Source organism: Mytilus edulis, chromosome 7 (assembly GCF_963676685.1).
Source record: "Mytilus edulis chromosome 7, xbMytEdul2.2, whole genome shotgun sequence".
NCBI lineage: Eukaryota > Metazoa > Mollusca > Bivalvia > Mytilida > Mytilidae > Mytilus > Mytilus edulis.
In genome coordinates, this window is record NC_092350.1 from 57,179,109 (window position 1) to 57,189,854 (window position 10,746).

A 10,746-nucleotide genomic window follows, 5' to 3' on the forward strand; every position below is an offset into this window, starting at 1 on the left:
ACAAATTATCCCCGTTAAAAGAACACGCTACACTCGACCCCTAGACCACCGAGGGCGTTATTCGTTATTTGACAATCAAGATATTGAGTTATTTCCTTTTAGAGTAAATTAGATCTGCAAGTGCTTGAAACAAATATTATTTGAAATATTGTGTAATGTCTTTGTTATTCTGTGTACCTTTAAATTTGTATTTACAGCGGTTTATCAGAATAAAGTATATTTTCAAACAATAAAGTATCAAATTATATATTAATTTTAGTTAATTTGTTTTTTCAGTTGTCGACATTCAAAAGTAACAAAAAATGTTCACATTGTCGCAGCCATGGTAGGAACTTGTAGAGCTGGTAAAATTGGCGTTGATAAAAAAGGCGTTGGAGGAATGTGCGTTGGGAACCATGGTACACCTCTGTTTATAAGGCTTAAAAAAGAAATATTTATAATAATCAGGTATACAGTATACAAATTTTGATCTATTGAAAAACTAGTAATATCATCGCAGGGCATACATTCAAGGTGTGTCTTAGATCATTAAAGAGCGTATAACGTAACTGATGGACAATGGATACTCAAATAATGTCCAGAGTTGTTGTTTTCTTTTAAAAATATTTAACTTATTATATAACATACAAATAGTAGCACATTTCCATTGTACACATACACCTTTTTGCATCCTTGGTTTAAGGTTTTGACATCTTTCATTCGAATTATCTTCCTGAGAATTTGATAACATATCCTTTGAACTGGATTTTTATTTGGTTCATACCGTTATTTTTGTAAACAGTAGCTGTACAGATTTCTACGTTTATATAAGATTTGCTATTTGACGACCTGGGACATATAAAATAGTTTAACGGTATCGTGCATCTAAACGAACAAAGAAAGATTAAAAAATAACATCCAATATATAAGTTGTATTTGTTTAGAGACACCTGATCATGAGCTTTGTTTGTGTTTATATTTTTTTTTATTTAGCAGTCTTAATGTTTGTACTTTCTATCATGTTTGTCGATTGCATAAATCATTGCTTTTAAATTTCATTTCAGCTAATATATGCACGGTAAGTGCTGGTTTATGTGTTTATAGTACTTACTGTATGCTGATTGAATTCGTTCAATTTGTTGAATAAAATAAAATGGTATTTGAAAACTATTAATTAGATTAAATCCTGTCATCGACAGTAAACAAGCTTACTGTATCTTATCTACGACTTTCATACTAAATATGCTAATGTTCTACCTTTTGTCTCACATAGATCTTTTTTTCTTGTAAAGTTATTTTTCATTTTGCGCTGAAACAATAAAATAACATGAGGTTATTGTTTTAAATTTTACTCACATTCGAATAAGTCCATTTTCCCTCTGTACACTTTCAGTTACCTTCAGTTTTTCTATGTTGTGATGTTATACTATTGTTTCAGGAAAAGGGAGAAGGTTTGGTACCATTAAAACGTTTAATCCCGCTGCAACTGTTTGCACCTATCAGGAAGTTGTAGTTGTCGTTTGTTTAATATGTGATTTATTCGTGTTTCTCGTTTCTCGTTTTTTTATATAGATTAGACTGTTGGTTTTCCCGTTTGAATGGTTTTACACTAGTAATTGGGAGCCCTTTTAGCTTGTTCTTCGGTGTGAGCCAAGGCTTCGTGTTGAAGGCCGTACATTGATCTATAATGGTTTACTTTTATAAATTGTTATTTGGATGGATAGTTGTCTCAGTGGCGCTCATACCACTTCTTCCGATATCTATCTATATATATATGAAAACAGGGAATGTATCAGAGAGACAACAACCTCTCCAAATAGAAGGAAACTGCCCCAGTCCAACTGATAAAGATTGATCGTCATGGAATTTAATTTTACTATTATAATCAAGATAAAAATTTAACATTTGAACATCTTTTTTTCTTTTTCTTTTTTAATACATTCAACATGCTTTTTAATATAATTTGTGGTCCGTAAATATTCGTTGTATACAGCATGTACAACTTCTGGTTTCACACTGGAGAAAAGTGCCTATCATTTCTTACTCCGTTCCACATGTTCCTCAAGCTAGTCGTTATTTCAAAAATTACCTGCAATACATAAGGTCTTGCCGTTTCACATTCTGACCATCTAGATATAATAAATAAAAAATACAACAACTGGTTCCCTGCGACATTATTATACTAGAATATGTACCATCAATAAAAGTCAGTCAAGAAAATAACATGTCATTCAATCAATAGAATTGAGAATGGAAATGGGGAATACCCGTTTAAAATGTAAAACCACCATTGTTTTCCCTATTATTCTGTGTTAAATTGATCCTTATCTAAATAAACTGCAGAATTTATGTTTGTTTCAAATGAAGAAAAACTTGGCATGAATACAGTTTTATTTTGTCTAATACAATAATGACAATTTCACATGGCATGCCATTGTATACAAAATCATAACCATCACCGGAAGTAAACCAAGCAAATGTTTACCCTTTTTTTTTCTTGTATAAGCTTAAGTCGGCATGTAATCTGAAGTTTCCAGAAGATTTTATAGAAACATCAAATTAAATAATGGTGCTTGTAAACACCAACGACATATAATCAATACTAAAGACATATTTTTTTCTGAAAACAAATATAGGGTTCATATTACTGTCAAGATCAAGGGAACAAACTGTTTGGCCCCTTTTACCTATGAAACCGGGGATGACATTGTTTAATTTGTTGTAACGATCCACTACAGCAGTATCGGAAACACCTTATTTAGGAAAATTGACGAGTTAAAGGTCTTTATAAAAGATCACATGTCAAAATTTTATTCCAGGGTAAGGCTCAAATAATTCCAAAAAATGAAGACCTTTACTTTTAATATCCCTCTCGGATAATTAATCTTTATAATGTCGCTATTAAAATGTAACCATGTATATCTTATACTCTAACTATATATATTTTAATTTAACGAGTCTGAATTTCTTTCTATTCTTTTAGAACGTAGACGTAGACTATATGACTATCAAACAAAACAAAAACATACACATTTTGTAACAAAATAAATACTTAAATCAAACATTGAAAATGAAAAGAAATTCAAAGTCAACTTACTAGTTAGAATGTTTTCTCTAACTAAATAAATATTGTCCGGACGTAGTTTAGATATCCAATTCCGGACTTTCGGGTCTGTTCCAGCATACCGTTAAAACTCGTTGATTTTTACTGGAACAATCGAGAATCGAATTTATTGATCAAGTTACTATAGTTTACGTCTTTTATTTGAAATAACTTATTAAACCACCAAAGCACTGTATTTATTGTGTATATGTTATCCTCTAGGCTATTTTATTGATTGTTTATGAATTAAGGAATATGTACACTAAAATAGTTATCAAAGGTACCAGGATTATAATTTAATACGCCAGACGCGCGTTTCGTCTACATAGACTCATCAGTGACTAAGTTTCGGAAAAGTTCAACAGTTCACTTCGAGGTTCGGAAAAATAAGAATATTTGACAACGTGGTCTAAAACATGATAATACCAGATGTAACGTTGCAAGGGATTTGAATTGACGATATTGAACAAAACCATATTATTTTGTGTTTGATTATGGCCTTCATATCTACTATATTATCTCCTATAGAATAATTATGAGATCAACTTGATACACTTTTTCGAGAAAGACAAAATCCACCGCAAACGCTACAATGATTGCGTTTAGCTCTCATATATGAGTGAAACAATACTTCTAAGCCAGTATTATGACTTGTAAAGGATCTGTGCGACAAATGTGTGAAGCAGTGGTGGTTTCAAGAAATGATCATACCCGCTTATTAATTCTTCAAACTTCAATACCGCATAATAACTTTGATCCGTCTCTATTTCATCAACAAACTGTATAGAGCGCTGATAGTTTGTGTTGTGTTACGTAAAACGGTTTGAAATACAAAGATTTTAAACCAATTATACAAAACATGTAATGGTTAAACCATTGGTTTTATTGTGTGTATGGTTTTACACTAGTCATTGTTGAGGGCCTTTACAGCTTGCTGTTCTGTGTTTGCCAGGTCTCCGTGTTAAAGACCGTACTTTGACATATAAGATGAATACTACTCTTTATTTGAATGTCGATAATAAAGACAAAATCAAATGGAAGTATATTAAAACAATATTACGGGAGAAACTCATTTGCATACGTCAAACTTCTTCCGACGCGACAAATTGGTGCGGTCATATAACGAGTACACATGTTAACTTTGAACTAACAGTTCAACTGTCTTCCAAATTAATCTAAGCTATTTTGGTATCTAGAACTGTGAAGTAAACATTTAGTTCTTTGCCTTAGGTTCAAATTTAAAGGACCAAACTACAGAACTATAGTTGTTTTTTTTAGAATATCCATCTTAGAAAAAGTCGGTGGAGTATTTGTTTGGTTTCCAATTTAATACCAGCTATGTTTATCAGAAAGTTTGGGGGATATTATTAACTAGAGACAAACTAATTATCAAGGGCATCGCAGCGGGGACAACACCATATTTGCCATGTAAGAAAAGCTCTAGTTTGGTCTTTTGTATGATAGTAAAATGAGTGTTAAACGACTCACTGATATTTTATTTAATTTGAAAAAAATGATTCCACAGATGGTTGTGAGGCATAATGTTCGACTATATTCATTAGTTTTTTAGAAAGTAACTGTGTGAGTTCATTGATATGTTGACTCATTTGCAATAACAAAAACTATCGAGAATGATTGCACTGAATGGTCGGAAGTCTTTTAAAAGTCTTTAATTTACATTTATTATATTGCTATCGCTTTGGTGTCAGCTTAACGGATGTAACCTAGATGGAATTTATAAACACAAAGTTGTTGGTGGCATTATGTTGGCATGGACAACAGCATATTTGTCACGGAGGAAATATAATAATTCTTTCTTTAATGAATGTTCATAACATTGTTTAAAAAAACTTTTCTAGTGCTGTTAGTAAGATCGGTTCAGTCATATGTTTAGAGTACGCAAAATATGATATTCCCTTCTTTACATCAACGTAATACCTAATTGTTTCAACAGCTAAATGAACAGCACTGGATAAACTAAAAGCAAACTAACTAAACAGTAATGCATTGTCTGTATTTCAAGTCTGATTAGTCAAAGACTGACAATCGTTGCATTTGTTTGTAATTCCTCAGACTTTTCGGATGATATTAAGATCACAATGACGGTAACACACAACGTGACTAGTGATGCTGTATCTTGGAATCGATACCAGGTCTTATACCGCCACCTGCACTTCCTGATCTACATTTATTGTAGGAACAAGTAAATCCATTACAGCAGTCATTCTTTGAATTGCAATCTCTCCCTACACAAATTTTACACAGTCCAGAAATGCAGCTATAACCATTACAGCAGGGAATATGTGGGCAACTTGTATACCCACATACTGGAGCTCTTTTTACAAGCCTAAAAAAACAATATGAATTCGATAACATATTTATCACACATAATAACCCCATCATAGATACAAAGCTAAATTCGTATAGTAATGATTGATGTATAACTTCGCATTTGGTGAACAAGTGCTACATGAGAAAGGACACCATACTGCATCGTATGCACCAACACAGGTATAAGTGTATTATACGTCAAACACCTATAATTGCCTAATCCTATGTTTGTCCGAAAATGTACTTTCAGATCTACTGGAAGTTAAATTCGAATGATTAATATGGGGTCAATTATCTTATATCAAGTATTAAGCATACAGCCTCTTGATTCGATTTGACCCAAATATGTGTATATTATAACGGTTAGTATTCATCTTAAGATACAATAACTCAACAGATCTATTCTTTGCTTGATGAATGCATATATTTTTTTTTCTGAAATCAAAGTCAAATTGGAATCATTGATACATTATCAATAATAAATCATTTTAACAAGATAAAGTTGTTATATGTATTCTTATTGACCAGGACAGGTTGATGGACAAATACTTTTTTTTATTTGCATACGATATAAAGTTTCTTGATGTCATGTCTTTTGATAAATTTATATTTTTTATCGTTGAAGATTACACTAGTTAAAACAGTTTGCTATAGGATTTGCATGCGCTAATGTGCTCTTAAAGTGTAGGTAGATTTTGCACCACATGAGACAAGTAATCAATTATCGAACCGTATTTCACCTCATTTGCATCGTACGTGACGAAAGTCACTGTCAACGTCAAGCAAATATATCACACTCTCTTATTGTGTATGTTTGTCACATCATTAAATGAATTATGTGTCACTGAGTATTCGCTAGATTTGTATTTGACAGAAGCCATGTAATTAATGACTTCTGATATAGGAAACCTCTTCCTGTAATGTTGGTTGTCTTATCGGGTATTGTGAAGCTATTGGGACAAATGCAGTTCTTTCTTTTTCACTTTTGTTGAAATTTGATATGTGTCTTCCTTGTTTATATTTTGTTTATACATAATTTCACGCAAAATTCTTAATTACCACAATGTATGTCATCATGACGTTTGTTATTCCATTTTTTGTTAGTATATCATTTTATATTGATAAAAAAATCGTATAATAAAAAAGCAATGACTGAGGCTGTTTGCCTTTTTTGTGCTTCTTTGTTACATTTGTTTGTTTTTATAGTGATGAAGATGATAACACAATATTGACTGATGTACCCCCTTTTATGACATGTTTACCTATTGTGTCGGTTTGTCAATATAATCGAATTTGATGCGACTATTCGTTTAAAGTCTACTTACGTATGTATATACATGCTGTCTTTGGTCATTTCGTCATTTGCCTTGTTGGCTGAAAGTAATGATAATATGCTTTCATAACATTGACACCTGTTTTTTCAAGTCAACTCCAAACACTTTAAAAATAAAAAATGAGATATATTCTAGTTCGTGTGCACATCAGTGTCATAAGAATAATATTGAGCATTTATGTTATTAGGTATACCAATAGCTCAACACGCTGTTCGATATCCGCATAGATTATTGCTAGACTCAAATTGTTCGAACGGAATAAGATTTTTAAAAAAAATCTATTGTCTTCGTGTATTTACTTTTATTGTATGCGTTGTTTCATTTACGTTAGTGTGTAACCCATATATCATATGTTTTCCGTTACAGGTGTTATAAATGCGATGTTAAAGAACACAACTAAATTCAGTTGAGTTTTAAAAAAAGGAATCGAGATACGTTTTATATAATTGGTAAGTTATAGACCGCGAGCTGTTTAAAATATGAACCTTACATTGTAACTAAGGTAAGCAAGCCAAATACCATTTCTATCGAAAGTCAGGAAAGGCAGATTTCTCATTTTATGTTCTGAATTCATACCTATCTTTTAAACAATGTTACAGATAGCTCAATGCAACTGTAGTTATCGAATCTTATCACAGATATCCAAGTTATAAACGTAATTAACTTTAGGTGATATGACCACAAAACACATACAAGTTCAACTATTTAGATTTCAGTTTAAATTACTATTTGTTTCTGTTATCATTTGGTTAGTTATTGGGTTAATATTTGGATGTAGTAATTTTACGATATTTTGCTCACATGTCGTTGTCAATATCTTTAAATTCTAATCGATTGTGAAATGTTTGGTTAGCTATACAACTAGGTTTACTCCACAATTTTCTACATAAGGAAATGCATATACGATATCAGATATATGATATTTGTTATCTATTCATTCGATGAGTTGGAGTTTTTGGTTTTGTAATTTTATACTGTTCATTTGGGAATTCCCTATAAGTTCGACATGCTTATTGTTACTTTTTTGTATGCAAGACGCTTATTTGGTATTCAATTATGTGTATATTCGTTGTTTTCAAACACATGCTTTCTTACGTTCCCTATCAAAATACAAACAGATAAGGATAACCACTGCACTCCATGTTCAACGTGTTATTTTGAACGAATGAGTCCGTATTTTTGAGAAGAAAATGAAATTTTACAAATAAGGAATAAAACTGCATGTTTAGACTTAAGATATTATTGTCTTACCTCCAACAGACACCAACACTATCAACAGAACTAAACATATAGATATCTTCATAATGATTGTGTATTCTCTGCTTAATACTACAACACATAATGTAATTTAAAACATACTTAGAGTTTCTCCTTGCCCTTTTACATGTTTTTTCTCTCACCCAATTCATCACACAGTGTGACGTCGATGTATATCTTTTGAGCTTCTGTGTTTGATTTATGTTTGCCGAAATGACGTCTGCATTGCATTCAAAACATGTCGACCAATAATAAATACAGTTTGTTCGTTATCTGTTGTAGTCAATAAAGTATATTTTGGAAATACTGTAAATATTGTTTTGACATTTTTCCATGATAATGTATTGTTGTAAAAAATCATTGGTTGAACTTTTTGTGAAAATGATCAGTGCAAACAAATAAAAACACTCATAACATATCCCTTAACAGCTTTTCCTTAGAAGAAACAATTTAAATGACTCTTTATAAAGTCATTTTATGTTGGTGAAGTAAACCTTACTATTATATATATTGCAGTCGTTTTTCATACTTAAAGATAGGTTGTTAAAATAGGTTTACAATTAAAAGGATAACGGTTTTCAATTTTGTTTCTAAGCTTCGTTATCATTATTCTCCGTTAATCTTAGTTTCTATGCAATGATATCAGAAGTTTAACTGGAAATTTAATTTCCAGTTTTTTGCAAAAGGCACTTAATAATAATAAATATGTTTGATCCTTTAAAAAAAACGGTTCGAATTAATTAAGTGACTTTTTTTTAACTGATCACAGTTCTTATATGACGCTCTTATTCGCTTGGTCCTGTACGTATACCAAAACTATGTTATTATTCATGTAAAATAATGGGTATACGTTTTTACCAGGATAAAAAAAAAGTTTTCAGATGTATTGTGCACGATTTGGTTATTTCTACTAGTGTTGCATGCTAGAACATTCAGTAAACTATATTTTATATATATGTACGTGTAGTTGTTAATTGTTTTAGAGATACACGATTAGTAATCAAAAACTATATGGAACAAGAAAGAACATTTTTACTATGTCAGATCAAAATTTGTCGCCGTTCTATCTATGTCCTGTTATAATGGTGACAGGCTTCACTTAACAAAGGTTCTATATTTTTCTATAAGATTCTCAACATTTCTTTCATTATTCTATGTATTCTGATTTTAACATGGTTAGTAATTATGTTTTTCTTATTTGTTTATCTAGGTGTTACGCCCAATATAACGATATTGACGCAATAACTGTCTTCCCCTTTTGAACGAGCATATTGCTTGAAATAAGATGGTTCTGTCAATAAAAGTAATATACTCGTATGCATAGTAGCGGTTGCCTATATGAAAAATAAACGCTAGTTAATGAAAATAAAATGAAGAAGCACTTTATATTATTAATAAATAATATTTTGATTCACATTAATTGTTAATTTTAGAATACATGCTAGTGGCATTTTTATGGAAACACGCAAAACTCTATTTCAGTTACTTTCTTGTTTAATAAAACTTATAAAGTACTGAATTTATTATTGTAATCATTATGTTAATAATAATTGACTTACGTAAATACAAACAGTTTTGACTCTGTGTAAATCCTTCAAATGATAAGTGTGTTCGCAGCTTTTATACAGTTGTACATGATTGTTGTCAAATTAAGTTGAATGGTGTGTCCTGTTTGGTCGTTGTACTGCAAGTTACGAATAAACATGATTGACAACTTTAAATCTTCCTTCTGACAAATTCTTTTGTTTTTTTCTTTTGTTTTTGTAACTGCGTAGATCTAAATACTCTTACAAAGCAATAATATGAAAGGAAGACTTTAATCAATATGTGCGTTGCTGGTGACTCATTATTCGAGAATTTATATGTTCACGTATCTCTATCAGAGAAGCTTTGTGTCGTTTGTCAAGACAATGACATCACACAAACAATATTTATCACATGTTTTGCAGACTCTTATACAGTGTACATAAACTGATATTCCCGTCCTTTTAGATTTATATTAGCCCTCATCTGAGACAGTCCTATTACAAATCTTGTCTGAAACCTTAATTACATTTATTTCACATTTACGGATAACCCCTGACTTAAAAAAAAATTTCAGCACCAGCTTTTTGTTAAACATTAACCATGCAGTGTAGATCATCAGTACATGTTTGTTTTTATGGTACAATAAATTATTTTAAGTTTGACAGATATATGTTTTTACACGTAAGAAATATATTTGCAATAAGTATTTATCTTGCATGTGCACTATTTCTACATAAGTTATCTTTCGTATATATTAACCACTAGACATATGATATTACAAATCTGCTTTGTTCAGCATACGTAAACTGTTTTCTAATTTTCAATGAAAAAAAAAATCTTGTGTACTTAAGAATTCATAATTATAATAGTTTAAGCCAGTAAGTGTTGTATGTAGATTAAAATCGGGAGTTTTGATTAAACACGTACCATTGACATATACTCACCATTTAACCTTGTATGGGTGTTTAACATTATTAACAGTTATGTAGACAAAGATTAAGTCCCCAAGTACCGATTGTAGTGAAAAGGTTTACTACAAATTACACGCAATTTACAATAACCTTCACAAATACCACTACTAGCCTTGTTGATAGTCTGCTCGACTATTTTCTCTTCTACTTGATTGTCTATTATTGTCCATTAGAACAAACTCACCTCTTCTCGTCCAATGAAAAGTCAGTTTTTTGCTCTCTAATTTTCATAGTACATGGTTTT

At 31.1% G+C, this 10,746-nt stretch overlaps 1 protein-coding gene across 1 annotated transcript; it reads right to left on the reverse strand.

The window, feature by feature from the left end:
• Nucleotides 1-4,571: 4,571 nt before the first annotated feature.
• LOC139481851 (uncharacterized) lies at nt 4,572-10,099 on the reverse strand. Its single transcript, XM_071265367.1, has 4 exons — nt 9,564-10,099; nt 7,999-8,076; nt 6,739-6,787; nt 4,572-5,429 (listed from the first exon to the last, which is right to left on the reverse strand). Exons 2-4 carry the CDS (start codon nt 8,048-8,050, stop codon nt 5,204-5,206), a joined length of 327 nt encoding a protein of 108 aa, XP_071121468.1. The 5' UTR covers nt 8,051-8,076; nt 9,564-10,099; the 3' UTR covers nt 4,572-5,203.
• Nucleotides 10,100-10,746: the final 647 nt, after the last annotated feature.